This window comes from Pelodiscus sinensis, chromosome 2, assembly GCF_052426305.1.
Source record: "Pelodiscus sinensis isolate ZL-2025 chromosome 2, ASM5242630v1, whole genome shotgun sequence".
Classification (NCBI taxonomy): domain Eukaryota; kingdom Metazoa; phylum Chordata; order Testudines; family Trionychidae; genus Pelodiscus; species Pelodiscus sinensis.
The window spans coordinates 47186723-47213108 of NC_143053.1; the positions used below are offsets into that span (position 1 = coordinate 47186723).

The 26386-nt window shown below is 41.6% G+C and overlaps 1 protein-coding gene across 1 annotated transcript in view; it reads left to right on the forward strand.

The window, feature by feature from the left end:
- The first annotated feature begins 7482 nt into the window (after window positions 1-7482).
- Window positions 7483-26386, forward strand: part of CNGB3 (cyclic nucleotide gated channel subunit beta 3) — a 109653-nt gene continuing 90749 nt past the window's right edge. Inside the window, exons 1-2 of the mRNA XM_089775977.1 lie at window positions 7483-7602; window positions 14235-14310. Coding sequence (XP_089632103.1) covers window positions 7483-7602; window positions 14235-14310 — 196 coding nt within the window. The remainder of the gene's footprint in view (window positions 7603-14234; window positions 14311-26386) is intronic.

Consider the following 26386-nt stretch of genomic DNA (forward strand, 5'->3'; position numbering starts at 1 on the left):
CAGATGCCAGTGGGAGCTCAGGTGGGAAAATTATCCCATATAGTCCAGTCTATAAAGGGGACACTGCACGGTGCAGATTTCTCCCGCTTGTGTTATGTCCTCCTCTTTGTACTGGTGCAGGTGCCCCACTCTTAGGAGGAGGAGCAGTCCCTTCATCACCTGATTACAGGGTCTGCAGTTTGTGAATGGTACACGAAGTACATAATGAGGAGAGGCTCCTTGTACATGTACCATTCAAGCTGAGAGACTTTTGATCTTTTGACCTGTGCCACCTCTGCCAGTGACAGAGGAGAAAGACCCTGTGTTATTGAACAATTATAACCATAAAGGACAATAATAATAATAATAATCATAATAAAGCCACAAAGCTATTCAGTGTTGTAAAAAGAGAACTGATGTTGGGGAGGCAGACAGGCTAAGTCCTCCTGCCCCGTACTCTGACTGGCTTACCCTGGTCACTGATCCCTCCCACTGAGCCTGTTCTGTTATTTTTCCCTATTGACCCAAGTCTCTGGCTCATATTTCTTATATTCTGATCTTTAAAATATGGCAGTCTCAAAAAGCAGTGTCAGCCATAGAAAATGTAACTAATGCATTAGGAGGAGCATTTCCAGCAAATCTAGAGAAGTGATTATTCCCCTTTATTTGGCACTGGTGAGGCCACATCTGGAGTAATGCATCCAGTTCTGGATGGATTGGATGTGGACGCATTGGAGAGGGTCCGGCGGAGGGCAACCAAAATGATTAGGGGGATAGAGTACATGACCAACGAGGAGACGCTAAGGGATTTGGGCTTAGTTAGTCTGCAGAAGAGAAGAGTGAGGGGGGATTTGATAGCAGCCTTCAAATTCTTGTAGGGATGTTCCAAAGAGGATGGAGAGAGGCTGTTCTCAGTAGTGACAGATGGCAGAACAAGGAGTAATGGTCTTAAGTTGCAGTGGGGGAGGTCTAGGTTGTATATTAGGAAAAACTATTTCACTAGGAGGGTGGTGAATGGGTTACCTAGGGCGGTGGTGGAATCTCCATCCCTAGAGGTTTTTAAATCTCGGCTTGACAAAGCCCTGGCTGGGATGATTTAGTTGGGGTTGGTCCTGCTTTGGACAGAGGGCTGGCCTCGATGACCTCATGATGTCTCTTCCAGCCCTTGGATTCCATGATTCTATGAATTCCTGCCTATCATGAGCCTTTCCATCATGCATGGGGCCAGTGTAAGGATTTGGGGGAGATTCAGAAAGATGATTCTATACAATTGGAGCTGTACCCTAACAGTCTCATTTTACAGGAAAAAAGGATCGGGAAGAGGAGGAATAAATTTTAGCCCACACTCTACTCCAGTCCACTGCTGCCGAAATAATGTCTATCTACTTGTCAAATGTGGCAATTGGTTTCCATCAGTTTACATGTAAGGCTGCCTTAGTAAAAGGCTGGAAATCTCCTATCTTAAAAAAAAGAAAAGCTGAAGTTCTCCTTGATTTTCTCAGACCCTTCACATCAGAGTATCCCTGGCCATCTGAACTGTAAGCCTCAAAAGCCAGTACCAATATACAGTGTCTACTTACTCAACTGAATACTTACAAGAGCTATTATTTTCATGGTGAAAATGATCTTCCCAAATTATGGACTGACACATTCAGTTAGCAAAGCCTACATACTAATCTCTATCATGTGTGAATTCCTCATGCGTATTCAATGTAGCAAACAGCCCAAATCCACAAAAGGACTTGGACATTGCAATAATGAGCACTGCCCTTCCAAAAACTTTAGGTGTCTAGACAAACAGTGGAACCCCAAAACCCTATGTTTGGTGCTTAGGCTCTGTATACAATGCATCAGGAGAGAGAGGCTCCGAAGAATGGGATCCACGAATGACGAACATGTTAGGCAGGAAGCCTCTTAAGCTAGCCAATAGCAAATTCCAAGGAGATGGATGTATCTTAAGTCTGTGCCTCTCAGGGATGCAGGTGTCTAACCCCAGGCTGGAGGAACATGCATTCCTCAGCCAGGACTCCCCTCTTCAAGTCAAGCACCTCAGACGTTTCCTGCAAGAATAGATGCAATGCATGCTTAACTCTACACAAAAGAGTTGGTGTAAGGGACACAGCACCAGCCATCCTCGTAATCTTTAGCCCCCTGGTGAGAGAACTGACATCCCTCTGCCTGATATGGAGCAAGGATTGGAACAGAGGCTCCCATGACTGTGATCCTGGCCCTAGCCACTGAAGATTCTGACAGAGGGGTCTCTCTGTGACTCCTGTTGAAAATGTCTATAAATCTACTCTATATTTGGGAAAGTTTGTATGTCCGTCTGATTGTCTGTCTGTCCATCCATCTGTGAGTCTGTTCAAGAGTGGCTGGCTGGAGGCAGGGCTCTGTGTGTTGTCAGCCTCCATACACGGGAAAGGTTCCTATGCTGGTGAGATGCTGCCACATTGGCAACATGATCCCTGCCACCCCAGCTATTCCTGGGGGATCAGCCAACCTCCTGTACCCCACACCTCCTGCCATGAGCCCACACACACCTCCCAATCCCTTGCTCTGACTCCTACAACCCTACCCTGACTTCTGCAGCCCCGAATCCCTCACCACCAATCCTGAGCCCCTCCTTAATGACCCGAGCAACACTGGTTAAATATGCTAGTAATGAAATATGCATTAGACCACATGCAGTGTGAGAATGACTCTCTAGTCTAGCGGATAAGCCACTTACCTGAAAGGTAGGAAATCCATCTTCTAAATCCTATCATCTCACCTGGCAGCTGTGAAGTGGGAGATCCCATACTGTTAGCTATGCTGTGAAGGCACTTACCAGATTTGGTCCTCCAGGCAAGATAGGTGGGGCAGCACATAGTTTCACCTAATTTTAGGATCCTGCTGAAGCAACATGTGTCTGTATTTTATAATGTACGCACAGGCCAAAATACACGTCTTTAGACTACACTATAAGACTTACAAAAGAGAAACCAGTGACTCACTAAATATGTGCCTGAACTGAACACAGAAAGGCAACAGCCTTGAAGCTCCTAGATATTGGAACCAGATATTATATCTTTTGTAAGTCTTATAGTGTAGTCTAAAGACGTGTATGTTGGCCTGTGCGTACATTATAAAATACAGACACATGTTGCTTCAAGGAAAACTTACCCATAACATCCCTGTTTCAAACTCTTACTTTTTTTCTTATTTAGCATGCTCATGCATATTTACAAGTTTTATTGCACTTCATTTAACTTTATCAGGAAGAGAAAATTATTATATGGGGTGAAAAAAATAGTCATGTTTGTAGTAGATGAAAGTTATAGAAATTCGATACAATGTATAGAAGCATAGTCTTGCCTCAATTCTTAGATAGCCAACTAAGATATGATCTTAGGTACCTTATTACTTGTAATAATGAAAAGAAATCAGGCAACATTTATCCATTACAATATACATTTGGTCATCACTAACTCTATAGATTCTAATCTCCAGATCCCCTTAATGTAATAGTTAAACAATTTGGGATTTGTTTGTTAGCCTTACTGGATTTTTTCCAGATATTAAATTTTAATTCTGTAGCTGAGATTAAAACATGTAAATGCTATATCACAATATGCAATTATATTAAGGAGTACGTGGGATTCAAAGTTAGAATTAATGATGGCTAGAGCTTAAATACATGTATATGCACACAATCTCAGCCACAATATTTAACCAAACTAGTATTCTACTGCGAGATTTTTAACTGGCTTTCCTGTTTAAGATCCAGGAACAACTCATGCAAAGATGAATCCCTTTCACAAATTCTGGAACATAATTAAAATTCATACTATTATATGTGTGATCATGCAGTTTTAAATCTGCTTTTGGCTTACAACACTTCTCCAAAAAGTTACAAAACTCTGGAAACCATGAAAATATGCCACACCCTTAAATACTAATGGAACTAAAGTTTCAGCAGAAGGAAAAAAGTGTGTGTGTTTTTTAAAATAAATGAAGAGGTGTGTTTGATATTTCTTAAGGAATCAAAGTGTATATTGTAAAGCTGTCATCTCTTGAAATAATCTTTTGTGGCCAACAATGATACATTATTAAACATTGGGATATACTCTACCTTTATTAAAAGGAAGCACAAGGCAGCTCAGAAATCCCTAAATCCTTTAGATTTTAGTATAAATGCAGCATAATAGTAAATATCGGTGAAAGCCAACATAGCTAAGAAGTTAATTGGATGCAGACTATCTGCCTTGCCTGGTACACCATTAATCTTCTTACTTAACAGCAGATCATGATGTTCAATTAAGTGAAGTGCTTTTAGTGTGTTCTATAGCTGATAAAAATAAATAAATAACGTTAGTACATAAAAATAACAAAATACTGGAGCAGGTTAACCATGTATCCAAGGTCAGTGGCATGTAAGAGCAGAAGGTGAAGTAGTAGCCCCATTTGTACCAGTGTACCAGGTTCATGATGACCTGATTACTGTTTATGAAATAGTAACATATAGATTTTTTCCAAACATTTATTTCATTAGACACAGCTAAATCAATATAACATTTATTATTCACAGATGTCAATAGTTACTAACAGGTTCCCAAAGGCATTTTCCTTTCAGTACTTACTACATTCCTTTCTCATGCATGTTAATGATAAATTGAAAGCATCACAAATATTATAATAAAAAAGAGCTAAAAACACTACTACTTACTGAAACCTTTTTAAAAAGAAACACATGTAACTCTGCAGAAATGCTTCATAGCTTGTCTATTTTTTTCTTTTAATGAATGTAACTCTTTTTATAGTTTTACAGATAGTTAAAAATCAAGATAGACCTTTACAAAGGTTAAAAATAATTAAAAGGACTTCATTTTCACTATGAGGTACCAGTAGTTCTGTGTGAGAGGTTAGTCTTCAGGTTTGCTTACGATGTAGCAAGCCATTAAGATTTGTGCAAACTCCAATGTACAGGCAGTCCCCGGGTTACATGGATCCGACTTACATCGTATCCCTACTTACAAACGGGGTGAGGCAACCCCGCACTAGCTGCTTCCCCGCAGCAGACATGGGAGATGCGAAGCTAGCGCCTCCCCCAGCAGACCAGGGAGACGCGGAGCGGCTTTTCTCAGCAGACACCTCAGCTTGAGAATAAAGGACTGAGGGAAGTGAGGTGTGGGAGAATAAAACTGAGCTCTGGAGAAATGTTTGGCTAGAGTTTCCCCTACAATATGTACCAGTTCCGACTTACATACAAATTCAACTTAAGAACAAACCTACAGTCCCTATCTTCTACGTAACCCGGGGACTGCCTGTAATCCACCAAAAGAAAAAAGAATTCCCTAATAGTCTTTGTTAGCTGATTCATATTCTTCTATTTTTTTCCTCCTTAGAATTTCTCTGTTACTAAAAAAATATAAAAAGAATATGGCCAGAATCTCAGATGCAGGAGATAAAGGTAAAATCCATATTGTATGATTAATTCCAGTGAAAATAGTTTATATATTTCTAATTTAATGGTTGCAGTTTACCACATGTAAGAATTAATGTGGTCAGACGCCTCTGCAAGAATTTTTTTTTTAATGAGGGGGAGGGAAAGTCATTTGACTTGTTAAACCAGAAAATACATTTTAATAAAGAGGGCACTTCTTAATTTCTAACTAATTGACAATTTGAGAAACATTGCTCCCATCCCACAGTGTCTTATAAATTGACTTCTGAGCGCATATGATGGGGCTCCACATGGACCATGGGGATCTGGCCTGATGGGTCTCATGACATGATCCAAGCCTGTATATTGATAGATACATATTGCTATTATTTTTATTATGGTAGCACTTAGAGGCCCCAACAATGGTCGGAGCCCACTGTACTAGGCACTGTACATAGCTTTAGGGGGTAGCCGAGTTAGTCTGTACAGGATAAACTTAAAAAACAACAAATGGTCTGGTAGCACTTTAAAGACTAACAAAACATGTAGATGGTATCATGAGCTTTCCTGGGCACAGCCCACTTCTTCATGACCGGAGTCTGAGTTTAGGATGTGCAGACCCAAAATAAACAGGGGAGAAGTGGGGGAAGTGGGGGAGAAATAAAAAAAGGAGGAGGGTGGGAAACAAGGAGCAGAGGGTATGGAAATATCAAAGGGAAAAACAGGAAGGCGGAACTGGGAATAGTAAGCACCTGAAGATCAGATAGGTAAAATGAAGCAGATAAGAATCAAAGGCAATAACAGGAATCTACACAAAGAGCTATTTGCACCATCATTGAATGTTAGGTTGGTAGTGTCCCAACCATCCCTCATCACAATTGAGGTCATTAGCATGAGAACTGAACATGCAGATGAATTGTAATTCCAATGCCTCTCTGTGTATTTGGCTAGTAGAATTGGTTTGTGACAAGACCACCACTTGAGGATCTTGTAAACAGTGATTAGGTAGATTAAAGTGTTCCCCAACAGGTTTCTGTACGTAGAAACATAGTCGGAGATGGTCCCTGCCCCCAAATACTTTACATGAGTATTCATCTCCTATATAAAACTTATTTTCAATATTTCAATCAAGTATTTTAAAATGTATATATATATTTCCTTTATGGAAACATCCTGAAGAATTTAATAGGTTGTAAAACCAGTGAGGTTATATGGAAATTGCTCATCTACTTAAGTTTTTAGAAACCGATATCCTTTTTATAAGCGTTTTTAAATTACACTAAATAATGTTTAATTTTCTTTTAAAATCTATTAGGTCCAAAACCCAATTTAAAAATCATCATATATTAAATTCTGTAGTACTTTCTCAAAAATCCTGATCCATTCAAAATGATCACCACAGGCTTTTTTATAAAATGGTACTGGTTGGGATTTCATTTGGAAATATTTTCACCTTTCTCCATTAATCTGAAATATGCGACTTCCCTTAGCGAAAAGGCAGAAACTTACTAAAAAATGAGCACGGAGGGTAAAGGATAGCTAATGCTGTTTAGTGTCACTTGTAAGATGATTGCTTTGGGACTGCAGAGGGAATTAATCCTGGAGAAGTCATGTAATCCACTGTGTAGATGGTGCAGCACTAGGACAATTGGTTAATTAACCTTTTTCATTTCCCAGTTAGACTCTAAATGCTTTTATGACTAAACTTTGACTATAAATGCAAAAAATGTATTAATGTTAAATACCTGGGGTGCAATATAAATATAAGACATTGCTTTGCTCCAGCCAGGACAGACACCATTCTTCCATATACATTTATGCAGAGACTTAAATTCTCTGCATAACTTTTAACTATTAAGCTACAAGTCACTTACTCTAGGATATAAAACAAAAGTAATAATGGCATGTAAAGCTGTCACTGGAACAGTCTGTCTACGTAGGGAGTTTCTTCAAGGCATTAACCAGAAGTAAACCCTGATTAAAGGTCTAATTGGCTTGAACAGTAATGGCAAGAAAAGCTACAGGCTGTCCCTGTTGCCAGTAAAGAGCAGCAGAGGTTTCAGAACAGTCTCGGAGACAAGATGTTCAATAAACTTAAAGCAAGATTCATCAAAGTGAAGCAAAAGCCAGAGGAGGAAAAGTCCAAGAATGAAGAGGCCCCTCCTAATCGACCACCCCAACAGCCGCCATGTGCAGAACAGGTAAAGTACTGTATTTAATCTTACCCATTAATATTCAGTTTCTGCTTAGAAATCTGTGTTGTAATTAGATGTAGTGATAACCCAAACTTAGATTTTTCCCAGAAGCTTACTCTATTGAATATCCTCTTCTGTGCTAAATGCCAGCTGCCTTTTGGTTTGCTCTTTGTTTCCTTATATTTTCTTCACAAAACTGCTCACTCTGGTTTAGTTGCTTTACAAATGAACCTATTTTGAATGAGTACTGGGCCATAAAACGTCTTGGAAAGACAAGGTAACTTAGTTACCAAATATAATTTGGTTATGTTTTACAAAAATAGTTCCAGTTGATATCTACACAAAAGCAATCTTTTTGTTCCATATTTTTTAAAAACAACTATTGGTTTAGCGTTTTAATTTATTTGTGCCCTGCAAATTAATGAAAAATTTTAAAACTCAAGGTCTTCTAAGGCCAAAAAAGCATTCATTTACTTGGCTTTTTTAAATGAGGATTTTTGGTATCCAGAATTTGCTGTAACCTGCCATAACTCGTAACATCACAGACAGAATACAAATACTCAGTGATTAACCAAGTCATTGGGATAGTGGTTACCACAGCAAAACAAATTGCTTACAAATAGTCCAGTGCCCTAAATCTTAATTGCTGTTTTGAGAGCAAAGGAAATTCTACCTTTATTATTTTAATTAAATGACTGTTTAACATCAAGAATTCTGTTCAGGTAACAAAAATAAAAATGTGTGCCTATGTATACAAAACACTAACAAACCACAATGTGATTTATCACTCTAGGATGTGCAACATCACCTCCACAAGGTAACAAGCTGACCACAGTTGAGAGCAGTTCTAGGCATAAGCAGACTAAACAATTGCTTAGGGTCCCCGATCAGCTCTAGGGGGGCCTCCATTAACTTTTTTAGTATGTGGGGGGGGGACAAAATATTCCTATTTAGGGCCCCTAAAGAGCTAGCAACACTTCTGCCAACGTTAACCATTCCTTTGACATCATTTCTTGAAGCACTGCTATAGGCTTCCTAACACCTTTATAGTTTTGACTAAAATGGACACTAATTAAAATGTTCAAAGATGGAAGGCTATTCAGAAAATGAGGTTCATTTATTTAAATTTTTTTTATGTTTACCCATTTGCAGCTCAACCTGTATTTTATCTTGATCTCCAATCCACACAAGCATGTTACTAAGTGGAATAATTTTCTGTTTGGGGGATGCACAACAGATTTAGGCCCTAATTGATAAAACATGTTAAAATACATATTCTGTGAGCTCTCAATATGTTCTGCACTTGTGCTCAAATATCCCTCAGATGGGATGTGTTTGATCAAACGTGGCAAGATGCAGCATAGTCAAGGCCATGTGTACACCATTTAAACTGGATATACATAATGAGACAAGAGTCCTGAATTCTGTGTGTCTCTCATTTGCTACAGAGGATACTCTACAGCCCAGCTGCCTTAGACTTCCATCCCTCAAGTATCTTATCTCATCTTCAGTGGTGATGAGGCAGTCTGGTCCTAGTCTGTCATTTGATTTCCTTTTGAGGTAGGGTAGTAGTCCACTCCCCTGGAAGTCCCTTACAGTAATGACAACAGATGTGCGCCCTACTTCCTACTCCAGTGCCACAGCATTATGTAAGATCTCCACTTCGATCCATTGATTTTCTACAGGTCATTTACAAAAGGCCCAGTAGAACCTATTTTGTAGAGTGTATCACATTTTGCAAAGTCTCTTAGGTATTCCTCCCTCTTTTCCCATAGGAACTGCTTAACTGGTAGGAACAAAGACCAGGAGTGATTCATACTAATTGATAATACAAGTTGGATAGGCAATAAAGTCTACATATTTTGTATGAAAATGTAGAAGTACATCCATCACTACTATTAGCCCAATATTTCATATTATATATTAATTATTATATATCCATTGGGACTGTGGTCATACTGAGGTACATGCATTACCAGCAGTGGTGGGTAACAATGTCCTGTATTTTATACTGAGATTTGCCCCATGGGTAGTTTGGCCTTGTAGAGCTGGTTTTGCTTTCAGGAGCAGTGCTACTGTACCTTTAATTGGCCTGAAGAATGGAGAAAGGAGGCTGTTTGTGTTGTGCCCTTAATTTTCTATTTCTGATATTGGTAGCCACAAGATTTCTTATATACAAGTCTGAAAGGTTTCTTTTGTCTTGTATTTACCCCCAGGAAAGTTTCCACTGCGGGAAGGCTCTTACACTGTTTCCAGCAATACAGATCAGGCTGATCTCCCTAAGGGGAGAGCCAGATTAATAAGAGGAGGAGCTAGAAGGAAAATTCCAGAGTCAGCCCCAAACAAAGGGGGAACTATTTAAAAAACAAGTAATGGGAAATTGTAAAGTGCTGATAGCGAGGGAACAAGTTTATACATACTAAGAGTGAGTACTGTGCAAGAAAGCCCCTAGTTACTGCCTCTCTCCACATTGTCATCTACAGAAAATGAAGGTGTATATAGCAAATGTGTGAGTGTGAGCGTGAGCATTGCCCATGTGTTTTTGCTTCATATTCTGCTCTTCTATTTACTGGCATCAACATACCATTTTCCATTTAAGAAACTAAGTGTGACCAGTTCATTTCCTCATGATCTGGCATATTACAACTAGCACATCTGTTCTTAGTATCAATATATTTTTCCATCTACACCCTTAAATGCCCTCTCATAAAGAGGACCCATCCAGAGCAGCCTCCTGCAACAAGCCACCTCTGCTTCAGCTTCCCCAAGGTCCGGCCACAAAAAGAGCACAATCTTTGTCACTGTTAAGATACATTTACACACACAGTAGTCCACACAACCAGTTTTCCATTCTTCTGTTGAGAAACACCATTTCCAGGTCATACATCCATGAGACCACCAGCACTCAATTCCCAGTTCCTTTCTGCCCTTGTTCCTGGGACCCTCTACTCACCAAACTATCCAGGAGTGTCCAGTATCATGTCTTCTGCTCAAAACATAGTCCAATGGCTCAGTCCTTTTCAGACATCCTGTATGGACTAGCTACCTCAACAGGCTCACCCTTCTGCTGGCCTCCTAGTCTTGCCCTTTTCAGCTAGCTGACACTGGCTCTCTAGCACTGGAAGGTCAGCAGCCAGCCTCTCTACCAGCCCCTCCACCAGCAGCCAGCCCCTCCACCAGTTACTCCTTCTTGCCACGGCAGCCTGCAATGTTCTCTCTACAGACTGTCTCTACCAATTAGCTCACAACAGCCATTTCCTTGTTTCTCCAGTCTGTGCTCTCAGCTGACTAACTCTCCAGGTCCTTTCAAGCCCCACTGTCCTCTTCTAAGCCTAATTGGGAGGCAGCTGATATGTCACGTGTGAGCTGGACTCCTTTGCTTCTTAAAGGGCCACAGTCACCCTGTGACACAGCACTTACCAGAGGAGCAAAAGCCTGAAACAGGATAAACAACCTGTGCAGCAAAAGTCTGTCTATCTAACCTTAGCAAGTGATAAGCAAACAAAATGCTCATGTTCTTCTTTACCCCCCCCCCATTATCCTGATAAAGTACAGATTCTTTATAAATGGAATTGTACATATTTGTTTGTTTCCCAAGCTGTAAGAATTAAACTCTCAGAATATGAAGATCCTGTGATCCAACTTAGGGTTGGACAAACAGTCTAAATAAAATAAGAAACCATCCCATTTTTCATTGTATACTCAAAACAAACCCAAAAATAAATGTTAAAAGTTGTTAACTTTAAAAAAAATCTGAAACAAAACCAAAAATTTTCATTTGTATATGCTGTATGGTGCCTAATTTTTGCTCTCACTTCAGTCTCTCTCCTCCCAGAAAAACCCATTCTTCCCTATTGCCATTCTAAGTTTTACTTTCTTGCTTGTGGCTAGTGTAGTCATACCCTAGGGGATGTGGAAGGTAATCTGCGAGGCAGCCGATATCTTCATTCATTCCTCTCTAGTAAGAATCAAACTTGTAAATGAAGTTAAATTGCAGGAGGAGTAATGGTAGTTCCAATTAGGAGCTTTAATTCGAACTACCTAGCCCGTGCTGCGTGTAGCCGCTGGCACGGAGTTCGAACTACCAGGCATTTAAAAATGGCGGTGCCCGGGAACATGCAAATGAAGCCCAGAATATTTTAATCCTGGGCTTCATTTGCAAGTTCGAATGCCTACATTAGCCACCCTAGTTCGAACTAGGGTGGCTAGTGTAGACATACCCCTAGTGACTTCACCAACCAACCAAACAATGGGCACTTATAGAAGTGCAAATAGTTCTTTTCAGCCTCTCGAAACTTAAACAATCCAATTCACTATTTTTTTCTCTTTTTTTTCTTTTTCCTCCTCATTTTTCCTTCCACCTTCCCTTATTTATTTTTGGATCTGGATTTCTAATACTCCAGTCATCTGAAGAAGTGGGTTGTACCCATGAAAGTTCATGATACCATCTGCAGGTTTTGTTAGTCTTTAAGGTGCTGCTAGACTATTCATTGTTTTTTAAAGTTTTCAGTTACATACTAACTCAGCTACCCCTCTGAAACCATAATATCTGAATGCCTCACAGTCTCTAATGTATTTATCCTCCCATGAGGCAGGAAAGTAGTAGTATATCTATTTAAGAGATGGGAAACCAAAGCATGGACTAGGTGTATACATGTATACATTGAGCTAATTTCTGATTGAGCTATTATGTTAAAAATAGAAGTGCCAATGCACAAGCAGCCTTAAGTATACATGAGTAGTTTCAGATAGAAATGTACTTGGGGTGGCTAGTGCCACCCCCACATCTGTGTGTATCATATTAGATTGATTACAGCACATCTCCTCTAGCAGAGATTCACTCCTACCAATTCTAATGCAGACATAGCTAAGTGATTTGCTCAAGTTCACCATGGAAGTTTCTATGGGTATGTCTACACAGCAAAGTTATTTCGAAATAACAGCCCATATTTCGAAATAACTTTTCTAGCATCTACACAGCCAAACCACTATTTTGAAAAAAATTCAAAATAGTGGAGCACTTATTTCGAATTTGGTAAACCAAATTCTATGAGGAATAACATCAAATTTGAAATAGCTATTTCAAATTAAGTGCTATGTAGACACTTATTTTGAAATAGGGGGCCTCCAGCCTTCCCAGGGTGCCCTGGTGGCCACTCCAGCCTCAACCAAGAATGCTTTTCTCCCTCCCCCCACTTCCCAGGGCCCTTAAAGGGGTAGACTCTGGCCATAGTGCCTGTGCCAGCTCCAAGCCTGCCAGTCCAGAGCTAACAGTCTCTGCCCCGACCCGGTGGCCCCAAAACATGAGCCAGCAAGCCACTGGCAGCCAGCCCTCCACCGCTCCCCAGAAGCAGTCTGCCAGCTCTCCTGTCAGGGCCTGGAGAAGGCAGGCGCCTTCCTCGTCCAGAGTGGAGATCATGGACCATATTCAGGGTTGGGGGGGATGCCCCCAACATCCATGATCTCCACACTAGATGGAGGAATGCGGCCGTCTATGGCAGGATAGCTGCCAGCCTGGCCACTAAAGGCCACATGTGAACCCAGGAGCAGGTTTGCTTGAAAATCAAGTTGGTTGGACGAGACCCCCAACTCTGAGCCGTGAGCTTCCCTTCCCCCTTCTTCCCCTTGCTTCCCCCTTCCAGCTCCCTCCTCCCAGGTTTCCCCCTCCCTACTCCCACTCTCTCTTCTCCCCTCTCTTGCCTCCTTTCCCCAGTCTCACCAGAGTTTCATTCCCTCCCCCCCAGTTTTGTTAAATAAAAAGAGTTTGTGTTCATGATAATCCATGTATTTTGTTTGACATCAGGAACTGGGGCTAGGGAGGGGTAAGTGGAAGGACGTGAGGGAGGAATGAGGCACAAGCCCCCAGTGGGGCAGACCAGGGAGGCTTTTATTGCTCCTCAGGGTAGAAGCTCTCCTGAAGGGCCTCCTGGATACTAACTGCCCCCGATGGAGCTCCCAGATGGCAGCCTGCAGAAAGTTCAGCCAGGCTCGCAGCAACGCATCCAAGAGAAGCACCAAAGGACCCAGGGCCAGCTCTGGCTCCATGTTGCAGAGTGGTGTCCTGAGTAGACAAGCAAGCAGGGAAACCTGAGAACTGGCTATTCGGGGGGGGGGGGGGGGGGAGGCCTTTAAGTACAGACCTCAGATAGCCTCAGGCAACAGCCCCACACAGTAAGTCCTGACCTGAACCAGTCTTAAATGTGATTCAAAGTCCACTCAGTGTGGATGCACTATTTCGAAATAGCAAAATGCTATTTCAAAATGCATTTTATGTGTAGAAACGTTATTTCATAATAAGATATTTTGAAATAACACTGTAGTGTAGACATACCCTATAAGAATACTGAATTGAACCTAGGTCTTTCTAGCCCTATAACCACTTGACCATCATGCCTCTCTACACTATGTTCCTTCAAGTAATCATATAAATATGTATTCTAGTATTTGGGAGGTTTTTTGTATGTACAGAATACAAACATATATACACACATGCATGTCTCAAGAGCAAAAAGATATGTTATAGGAATAAAGATGGTTGAAAGAGACAAAGGCAGCTAAGTGAATTTTCACATATTTTTATGCCAGAACCAGAGCTTTTCCTAAAATACATTTTAAATACTCCTGTTTGTTTCTTTAAGGGTGAAAATAAAAACAAAAGTGATCCACAGAAAAGTGAGACCACTAATACTGCACAACCAGAACCAAACGAACAAGGTCAGTAATGTTCCATTTAACTGAAGCAGGTCTATGCCTGTACAATATTCAGGTAATAGAAAGTAGGTGACAATATGTATTTGGGCATCAAAGTTCCTTTGAAAAACTGAGTTTTTTCCCCACAGGGTGCCAAGTACTGGCACATGCTTAGATCCTCTTGTGAGGGGGTAAGCCTCTTCAAATCCCATTGACCTCAAACTGATAACAAGCTATTACAAAATTCTATTCTTTACTGGCATGATCCTCTCTTTCCTTCTTCTTATCTCACTGACCTTTCAGATTTGGGCAATAATTCCTCCTCTCCAATGTCCTTTTGGTTTTAGCTCCGCATTTTCTTCCTTTATGCCCATCTTTAGATGATCTCCTCTATTCATGTGGGTTTAATAAACACGGCTACAGTGATAACTCACATATACCTCATCACTCCAGCTCTCTCTCCTTGGCTTCAGACTCATTTCTTTTATTCATAATGTAGCTTCACTTTAAAGCATTTGTGAATATCAAATTGGGAAGGAATTCTGCATTCCCTTAAATGTACTTATGATCATGCTTATTTTAAAGAATAATTTAATGTCAAAATAGGTAGCTATCCTTTCCCATTCTGAATTCAAATCACATATTGACCCAAAAAAATCAAGTTAATGGTGTGCATAGTAGATATTTATCCATGTCACAGACCCACCTCCCAGTCTGGTATTATTGGCAGATTCTATTCAAAAGATGTCCAGGACTGGAATGTAGGAGTATAATGCCTGAAAGCTTTGAGAAGCCCAGGAAGAGGACACTAAGGAACCATCCTTATTTGCATTTTGCATAATTTTAAGCAATGTTACTAGTTACTTCTCTTCATAACACACATTTTAATAAAATTGAAGGAAAAAATAATTGAGTCATTCAACGTGCTCATTCTGCTCTGAGATAGCTGTAGAACTCAGCCATGAATTAATAAACAAAATCTGATATACACTGACTATACCAGCAAGCAACAATTAAAAAACAAAATCTAACATGTGATGTGGTTCTTTAGCAACATTAAATCACAGATGTTAACCCATGAAAAAATGAAATATTGATTCAGGCAAATGCCTTTTTTTGCAATCCAAAAGCTGATCTTATTTTCATGGCCGAATTTAATGCAAAACCTTATTCATTGCAGTACTGAGCTACCACTTCTCTGTAATAAACAAAGTGATAGCATAGAAGGGTACTACATCAAATGCACTCTATGCACATTGCTGTAGCTCTGCAGTGCAACTAGAACTTCATCCAATGTGTTCACATTCTGCTGCTGCTCTGTCAATAATGTTCTGGAGGATGCTTAAGGACAAATTTCAGCCAGCTGCAGGCCATATTTTAATTTTTCAAATGCCTATTTTTACCCCAGACAGAGACTCTAGTTGTGTAATCCTTGATATGTACAGCAAATAGTGATGTTGTATGATTTTGTATGTGTCATTATCTGATGACTGTATGCAGATAAGTCTCAGAGGGGTAACCAAGTTAGTCTGTATCTGCAAAGACAATGAGATTTTGTCAGATGCATGCATGAAAAAAACCCATCTGGGATTTCAGATTTGTACACAGAGTTTCTTGTACAATCAAAATAAAATAGGCAAAGTCACTGGCATGGTTTCTGGTACAATCAAAATAAAACAGGCAAACCAAGTCTCTGACAGATTCATGCATGAGTCTGACAAAGTGGTTTTTATCCATGAAAGATTATGCCCAAATAAATCTGTTTGTCTATAAGGTGCCATGGGACTCTTCGCTGTCTGTCCACAGATAGGCACCACAGTTGTCAGTGCAGAGAAAACCCAGGAAATTCTCCACAAAACGTTACATTTTGTTTTTTAATTGTTGCTTACTGCCATAGTCAGTGTCATATGCCCACACCATGTAAGGCAAAGGAGTAGCTCCGACAGGTGTTAAGTGCTGTAGGACCTGATCCAATGCCCACTGAAGATAAAAGAAAGGATTCTATAAAGTCTAACGGGATTTGGGACAGGTCTCTAGTTACTGCTGATGGACAGAGTCAAAAGTCTAGAAAGTCTGTGGAAAACTTGTAATGAGGGGATAGATGCTTGGCCCTTTACAGTTAAACACAAATTTGACTAGGCAATAGAGATTAAGCAGAACTGCAGGCAAGTCACATGGACCTCTCCTGTATCTACTAGCACATCCTCCTGTAGCCAGGATCTGCCCCCATCTCCTTGCTGCTTCCTGCTGTCATCTGGGGCAGTACAGTGTTCCAGCACAGCTGGCTACTCAGCAGGATAAATATTTATAACCTTTTTCATTAGTACCTGGCTATTCACTTCACTCAAGAGCACCTGGTATATTCAACTTCCTTGCTGACTATCCATTACCATAACCTAATTCCTTTAGCTGGCTTCTATATAACTCACTTGTTCAGTAATTAATCCTCTGTATTTTTGATCCATAAGCAATTGTCTTCCCATTTTAATTTGCTTTGTATTTCTTTGCATAATTGATCTGCTCCATAACTGATTCCGATTCATCTAATTACAGATTTTCCACATAATTGATCCATATTGCTATTTCTTTGCGTATTTACTAGCTGTCTTAACTGATTGACCATACTATTGCATCGCTGGTTCTTTGCACTATATTTAAATGTCCGCTAGTGCGGACTCCGTGCCGCGCGGCTACACGCGGCACAGAGTCCGCACTAGCAGACATTTAAAAATTCAAATCCCGGGCTTCATTTGCAACTCCGGTTGCCTACATTACCACCCTAGTTCGAACTAGGGTGGTAGTGTAGACATACCCTTAGTGACTTTTGACAATAGACTTAGTTCCTCCTGATTCATTTGTGCACATCCAAAAAATATATCCCAAAAGAATATCAAAGTCCAGAACTTTAAAAAATATGGCTGATATTCTAAGGAATATTTAGCAAGTGCAGTATTTTAGTGCTAATGTGATACAGCTCAGAGAAAAAGGTCTCAGAGTCTTTTAAATATCATTCAAATTCCTGATCCTCTTTTCCATTACACTTTTCACAGAATTTTTCCAACATGCAAATGCAAATTTTTCCAAATGCAGTCCTCTGATCCCTTCAAATGAATGTTTTATTATTCAAGATTACACTGAACTTAACTGTGTTTAATCTACTTGCTTTCACTCCTGCCGCTATGAAATGTTGTTTAATTTCTCTCTTCTTTTTCACATCAGCAGCAAGCTAAATGATAAGAAAATAAACCTCCTCTCTTCAGAGCAGATTTCTGTTTTGTGTACATTGTAGATCCAGGCTTGATATTTAATCGGAATATTTTCTGAGCCATGATAACTGCTAAGGATGAGGACTGAATTTGTACCGTCATTTAAGACTGGCTGATTTGCTGATTGTTCCACTTCAGCCACATTAATTTCTCCACTTGCCTTCTTTTTCTAGGTTATTTGTTCAAACATTCATTGAATCAAAGTTCCCCCTCCAGGGAAGTCATACAAGTGTATAGATTACCATGCCAAGAAAGGATTCTTGAAGTTATTCAGTATGTTTCCAATAGCTAGCTCTCTCCTCCTCAAACTTACTAAAAGTATCTAGATAATTTTATGACCCTCATAAACGTATTACCTAAACCTCTACCAATAATGTATTGATTTATCCTCATATGAACCAAATGAACTTGGGAAATTAAGGTACAAAGCAAGTAAGTGACTTTCCCATGTCACACAGGAAATCCATGGCAAAGAAAGAAACTGAATTAAGTTCTTCTGAATCTCATTCTGGTACCTAACTACAGTATGAACCTGCTCTCTAAGCATATGTCTACACTGCATTCCTCTTTCGAGAGAGGAATGCAAATGCGGAGGAACGAAATTGCAAATGAAGAGCGGATTTGAATTCCTCATGCTTCATTTGCATAATCACGTCCGGGTATTATTTTGAAATACCCTATTTCGAAAAAAGAAATGCTGTCTAAATGCGGTTATTCCGAAAGAAAACCCTTACTCCTTATAAAATGAGGTTTAAGGGTAATTTCGAAAGAAGAGTTTTCTTTCAAAATAACTACGTCTAGACAGCGTTTCTTTTTTTGAAATAGGGTATTTCAAAATAGCGCCCAGACAAGATTATGCAAATGAAGCGCAGGAAATTCAAATCCGCTCTTAATTTGCAATTTCGTTTCTCCGCATTTGCATTCCTCTCTCGAAAGAGGAATGCAGTGTAGACATACCCTAAGTCATGTACCAGAGCAAGATTTTTAAAAGTTATTTAGGCATAATATGCTGCAATTAGCACATAGTAGGGATGCTGAAAATTCACTGGTTTTGAGTGTTGTGGCTATAGTTTAAAGGGAATGTTGTAGTTCAGAAAGCCATTTTCCCAGTCTGCCAATACTTAGCCTCTGGCAGTGAGGCTCTGACCTCAATGCAATTTAGTTTCCACTTCAAACTGTGCTTTTAAAGTGTTACCATACATAGTTAAGCTGTCTAGCATTTTAATCTTTCTAGAAACTAAAAGCAGATTTATTTTTTGCTCTCAGGTACAAATCTAAACTGGTTTTCCAAGCAATCTTTACAGCTATGTTCTACTGAACAAAGAAGGAACTATTCAAAATATTTTTGCATCTTATTTGATATGGTTTTTTTTCCTGGTTGCTCAATCTCTTCTGTGTTTACCTCAACTGTTGAGAAATAGTTCAATCCATTTAGGTTTCTTATACTGAGGGACTGGAAGAAAACAAAACTAAATGTTCCTAAATAAAGGCTGCCAACATTAATGTTAGTAATAAAGTTTAGAAGTTTGGTACTTTCAGACTCATGAGTTTAGTATATTTAGTAAGATGTCCTTTTTACAGGTATTTCTTAAGCATAAAGATAAAGCTGATTTAAAGTATTCATTTTCAAAATGTCATTACTAGTGTGAAGGTAAAACATTTGTACATTTGTAATGAACATGGCACACCTACTGCAGATGTTTCTTGTAATGCAATTTTTCTCCTCACCAAAGACAAACACATAGGCAGGTATGCTGACATTTTAGAATTAGCCAGTAAAACATAACATACAGCTGATTCAAAATGAAATATAGCTACATCACACTATAATCATATAGGTCTAAACTGTGCAACTGTGTTCATAGGCATCCGAAGCATCTTCTATGTACCTTTCACCTAGGACCTGGAATAACTCTAAATCAGGCAGAGCTGATCCTATGAGTATTCAGGCAGCCCGGGAACCCACCATTCCAAAAGGTGGGAGAAAGGACAAGGAAGGTCTTAGCTCCAATCTTGCCTGCACTCTGCAGTGGAGCTGGTGGGGCAGTCGGTTGGGACAAGTTTGCACCATTGTAGAGTAAGGTGCCTTCTGAGCACAGGAAAACTTCAAGAGGGACTGTGCTTTGGGAGGCACAATCCATCCACCCCAGGGATGTGCTTGTCACAATCTGACTTCCATTCCCACACCCTACTTTTAATCACACACATGTCTCAAAACTATTACCCACCAGGCTGCAGTGTCTCAGAACCACCATTTATTACTTGTGCTGCAGGGTGGCCAGGCCTCAGGACTGAAGCCTTTCTGTGCTAGGTGCTGTACAGACACATAGGAAGACCGTCCACGTTCTGCAGAATTTACACTTTAATTGCTGGACTTTTTTGGAAAGTAGCAGAAAAAAAGCATTCAGCTATTCCTTAGTTATCCGACTGCAAAGGTAGGGAGAAGCATTTTTAGCCTGTTTTTAAAAAATCCAGATGCTTTGGCCCAGAGCCTCAAAAGCATTTACAAACCTCTCTGCCTGTGTCCACTATTCTACCCTGCTGCTAAAGTGTCGAGTTCGTGCCCCAGAGTCCCTAAAGTGAGATTCTCAGACCAAGCAGAACATTTATGGCCCAGCCAGGCTCAATCCTGTAGGCATGTTCTGTGCATCTTAATATCTGATCCCATCCAGGATACGTTCATCAATAGCTATTTACCAAGATGGGCAGAGATACAATCCCACGTTCTGGGCATCCTTAGTCTCTGTTCACCAGCAGGGTTTCCCTCAGGAGCACCTGGAATGGGCCATTGTCAGAAGACAGGATACTGGGGTAGATGGACCATTGGTCTGACCCAGTATGGCCGCTTTCATGTACCTGCAGCATCTTATGCAGCAGGAGGGCTGATAGCAGGTAGAGGAGGTAACACCACACAATACAGCCTGGGACACAAGGAAACATTGGCTTTGTCTACACTTCAAAGTTTAAAGCAGGGCTGTAGCAGAACTTTAAACTAAAAGTGTGGCCACAACAAATGCTCTATGTAAACAACCTCCACGAAGGAAGTTGTTAACAGCACTGAGAGCTCACAAGTAGCCTGGTACACACCAGTGCTTTACAGTGCTGTAACTTGCTACACGTGGGAGGGAGGGGTGTTTTTCACACCCCTGAGCCAGAAAGTTACAGCACTGTCAAGTGTAGACTTAGCCATTAGATGAGCAGGAGAGAGGTACTGAGTATAAGCCTGTTTCAGCTGCTAGGACACTGGCTATCTATGCTGCTGATCTGCCTAATTAGGTACCTAACTCCACAAGAAAGTTCCTGGCTGAGAATCCTAAGATGGATCAGGAGGGACGAGGGCAGTGCTTCTCTCTTTCCCATCAGCCAGGCATACCTGGTCAGCTTGTTAGCACCTAACCCTCTCATCTCCCCACCTTCTCCTCAGCATTTCACTCCTGGCTGGTTATGCCTCCCGCTGCTCAACTTGCTGGCTTATGAGGATCCTTTTCTTAGCCACCTAAGTCCCCCCATGCATGGTATCAGGTTAGCTTGGGGCTGAGGATTCCCTTAGTTGGCTGGGCACCTAGGGAACAGACACTGAAAGGCTGAGCCGAGCCACACCTAAGCACCTTGGAGGGTCTAGAACTTTTTTCCTACTTATAAGTCAAATTTCTCGGAGCTCTGAGGATGAAATGAGCCTTCTGAGTCTAAAGAGTTGAGGGATGATGGCCCACACTTCATTTTGCCAGGCATTGTCTGTGTTCAGGAGTGAATCCCTAACAAAGGAGAGGAAGTGGTTGTGACAGCAGTGATGCCCTAACCATGTGATGCCCAAAGAGTTTGCCTACACATTAAACCTCCCCTGAGACCAGTGGCAACAGAACCCTGAAAGCTGGACTTCTTATTAGTGATAATACTGTGTAGTGCCTGAGAGCTCTAAACAGGAACAGGGCCCCACTGGGCCGTGCGCTGTGCAGAGGTAGCAATGGTCCTTATGAAGTGTTTAAACTACACACAATGTTGCCATCTTTTCATTTTATGACTAGTTCCACAATATTTTGAGCTTCTATTTAAGCCCCAGCTCCTGGAGCCATGTCTTCATGTAACATTTTCATTTAAAAAAAAAACCATACATTTTAACCTTTTTAGCTACAGAGGGGAAAACAACTTGAAAATGTGAACCCTGATGGCTCAAATGACTAACGCAAACAAAAAGGATTTATAACAGATTGTTTTAATTAAAACCCCTGATTTTAAAAGCACGATTTTTGAATTCCAGTGTTTGACAATATGGCAGGATGACAACAAAAATCAAAAGAAACGGAAGGGCTGGCAAAGTAGCCCTTCCTATGCTTTCCAAAGTAGTCAAATGCAGAGTCAGAAAAAAAATGTTTTAGGAAACTAAATGAAAGAGGAGCAGGGTGATATCAAATATGCTCGTTGTGCTGTACTTATGTGAGGAAATCTTTTGGCTGCTCTAGCTAGTTCCTGCAACAGGTGGTCAGCGTCATCTCCACTGGAGTACAAAAGGGGAGGAGAACAAATACAATGTCATTATCATCATGGAATCTGCAGCTGCACTTTGACCAAATGCTTACTAATAAAGCCAGTTCCTAGTGGGTGGCAAATAGCAGGTGGCCCTTTGGCAGGCAGCCTTTCTGAACTCATTTAACCCAGATTGGATGTTAGTAATTATTTCCCTTAGATAAAGGCAGTTTGTAAAAGTTATGTAGGAGACCTAAATTCAAGAATATATTGCAATTCATGGACTGTCATGTAACTTTCCTGGCCACATTCCACCTTCTGTCTAGTTATCTTGATGAAGCTGTTTGGGTTTTTGTTTGAGGCTAAGGGATCCATAGTAACATAAAGAGATGAACATTAAATATTTTTCTTTTTGTTTGAATTTGTTATCCATGGCAAGAGTCAGGCTGAGAGCCCTGAAAACCTTTCACCACAGAATAGGTAAAGGCAGACCAGACTTCCCCGCAAAGCCTCTACAACAAGGTGAGGCAAAATCCAGCCCATGGGCCAAATCCAGCCCATCAACCAGCCGGATATGACCCACAGGCATAGCAGGAGCCTCAGTGAGGCCCCTGCCTGCCCCTCCTTCATGCACGCCATTCAGAAAAGCGAGCTGTGGGGCCCTGTTTGTCAGTGAACAGCTTTGAGCCCTCCCAGGGGGTGCAGGGAGGCTTTGTGTACTGGGCCCATGCCTCTAGCACAATCTTGCAGCTCCCATTGGCCAGTTTCTGGCCAATGGGAGCTGCCTGTTTGAAGTATAGGCATCACATGGAATACCTCCTTTGCCTCCCCTTGGGCTTGTAGCTGTTCACAGATGCGCGTGCCCTTTCCCCCACTCCTTTGGCGGCTGCTCTGAACCAGCCTGCTGGGGCATGGAAGGCAGAAAACCTGCTAGGCTGCTGTTCAGGAGTTACCCAGGTAAGCATTTCCCAGCTGGAGCCTGCCTCTGGCACCCCAGCCTTTCTCTTTCCCAACCCTCTGCCCCCTCCCACTCCTACCCCTCTACCCCACGTAATTCAAACTCTCTGCCCTATCCTGCATCTGTACCCACTCCCAGACTCTGCACCCTAATCCCCTGCCCTATGTCACAACCCCTTCCTCATCCAAACTCCCTCCCAGATCCCACACCTCTCCTGTACCCTGGTCCCTACTCCAAGCTCCCTTCTGCAACAAACCTCAGAGAAACAACTCCATGGAAGTCACTGGGATTATTCTGGTGTGAATGGGGGGAGGGAGAGAATTTGGCTATGTCTGTGCCTATTTATCTAGCAGAAGATGAAGGGCCATGAACCATGGAATCAATGAGACCCACCATCCAGAACATGGCTGAAAGCAGAGTCCTCAACTTATTAAACTAATCAACCAGTGCAGTGAGGAAGCACTCCCCAACCTACTAGACAGGGACGTTCCACTTTAAACTTGACCTGGGTGCTGTGGCCCTGGGTCACACAAACCAGAGGGTGGGTATGATGTCAGTGCCCTCTCTATGCTTCCAGTTCAGCCCTAGGGCTCTGGCCAGAAACCAGATTCCTAATCCATGCCAGAGGAGCACCATGCTGCAGCTGCACTAGGCACTGAGGCATACCCATACACTGTGCAGTATAAGGCTCATGATCAACGCAGCTCAGAAACCCTGTATCAAATCCTTTCTGACACACCTTTCCATCTGGAACCTGCCCCAGGGGACCATAACACTCAGCTTGGACTTCCACCTCCACCCTGCCAAGTGTGCACTTTAGGTACACAAACACCAAATAAAGTTTGGGTTTAATATTATACCTTTCACACCTACCATAGGCCTTTCCTGAGTGATGTTAGTTACTAGCAGTACAGTGACATTTCGAGGCAAACAAGGCCTCTATTAACCCACTCAGCCACAGCTGACTCTCTGAGTTCTTGCATTTCCTAGCTCACTTTTAAGACACTTTTCTGTCTCTTGTATTCTGGGGCAATCGTAGCTTTATCTGACCACACCTGTAAGTGAAAGCAAGGCCTGTGGCAGCTCTAATGCATCCTTTTTGCACAGCTAATAGAAAACAGGAAATTCAGAGAGTCTAGTGCTCTTAGAGTTACCAACTTTTTGAAAATCAACAACCCTTGTCCTGTCCTCTTTCTCATTCCTTCCCCAAAGCCCACCCCTTCTGAAGCCCCACTTCCCACTCATTGCCTCCTCCCTTCCTCTGTCACTCACTCTCCCCTTCCCTGGCTCGTTCACCCATTCTCAGTGGGCTGGTTGGGAGTTTGGAGTGGGCTCTGTGCTGTGGCCAAGGGGCTTGGAGTTTAGGAACTGACTCTGGACTGGGCCAAGGGGTAGGGTATGGGAGAGGTTGAAGACTCCAGCTGGGGGTGCAGGCTCTGCTGTGGTGCTGGGGATGAGGGGGTTGGGGTACAGGAGGGTGCTCAGGACTGGGGCAGAGGCTCCCAGCAGTGCTTACCCCAGGTGAGTCCCAGAAGCAGCAGCATGTCCCTTGGGCTCCTAGGAAGAGGCGCTGCCAGATTGTTCGGAGCAATTTTCTTGCCCAAAGGGAACTGCAGAGTCAGAGGAGAGTGCACTTAACTCCCAGGCTGTCCCTGCGCCTAGGAGCCAGAGCGGAGAGATGCCACCATTTCCAGGAGCCGTGTGCAATCAGGCAGGCAGGGAGCCTGTGTTAGTCCTGTTGCACCACTCACCGGAGCCAGCAGGGTCCATTTGCAACCAGGTGTTCAGTCAAAAACCAGAGGCCTGGCTACCCTACATACACTCTGGTTTGGCCTACCTTGAGCAGTGGGGGCTGGGAAAGGGATGAACATATAGTTTATGGGGTAGCTAGTTTTGTAAAGTTTTATTAGAAAGGGCAATAGTGACTAGGTTACTAAGCTAATTTTACCTCCTTGCAAGAAGTGTCATGAGATTGTTAGTATCTGTCTGTAATTTCCACAAGACATGAGCAAATGTTTTAACAGCTTGTTCCAATGACAGCAGCTATAATGTTGCAAGACACATCCCTTGCACTGGAGTACAGTCTAGACATACCCCAATGTCACAAGTTCACTCGTTCTGGAAATACTTAGGCTCATGCTCAGATGCAAAAGCTCTAAACACTAATCCATACAAACAGTTATCCTGTTTGTTTTAGGAAACCAAATCAAAATTATTTGGGAAATGCCCATTTCCCAAGAGCTCAGCCTATCTACTTGCCCTCCCACACAAAAGGTTCAATAAAAATGGGGGAACGTGGGGAGGAAAGCATTCATCACAATTTCAGGGTTTTGTTAATTGGCCAAAAATGTCAGATTGTTGATATTTTAAATAACATTTTTCTTGGAAATGTCAATTTTCTTTGACACATTATCTATTTTCCATTAAAAATAAATTAAATTTGGACAGAAAATTTCCTATCAGCTAGGCAGTTGAGTCTATTTTAATATATGTATCATTAGAATGAATGGGTGTTGTCCCCCAGAAGTCATCTTATGCTCCTAGTAAAAGGTAAACAAACAACCTTTGGATCATATTCAATAGATTCGGAAGAAATTTTGTATATGAGGTTTTATTTCTGAAAAATTATCAAAAATGTGAACCTCACAGTAATAGAAGAAAGATTAGAGACAGAATCTGCCATGTTCTCACAAGAATATGTTCTCTTTAAAGACATTAACAACTGGCTAACAGATAAATTGCAAAATGCCATGGCTAACAGGGAAACATCATCAACATGTGTGTTTGTAGTAGGGCCTCTTAGGGTGTGTCTAACACAGCAGTGTTGTTTCAGAATAACTAACATTATTCCAAAATAGCTTAGCAAATATATCTAGAGAGCAAGAGATATACAGAAAGAGAGTCTGTCTGTCTGCAAGTCCATTTCTTTAAAAATTCCTCCTAAACAGTAAACATGAGGACCACCAAATTTGGTATGCAGCTTTCTCTTCTTCTAACTTATATCAAGGTGAGGGTTTGGTTGTGCCAGGACAATCAGAAGTGCCAGGAAAAGGACAGATTTTCATAGCATGCAAAGGGAGGGGCTGCTGTTCAGAGGGACACAGTATGGGTATGTCTAAACTACATGGCTCCGTCGATGGAGCCATGTAGATTAGACAGATAGGCAAAGGCAAATGAAGCCGCGATTTAAATGATCGCGGCTTCATTTAAATTTACATGGCTGCCACGCTGAGCCGACAAACAGCTGATCAGCTGTTTGTCAGCTCAGCGCGCTAGTCTGGACGCTCCCCTGCCGACCTCAAAGCCCTTTGTCGGCAGCCCCATTATTCCTCGTGGGATGAGGTTTTCCAGGGCTGCCGACAAAGGGCTTTGATGTTGGCAGGGGAGCATCCAGACTAGCGCGCTGAGCCGA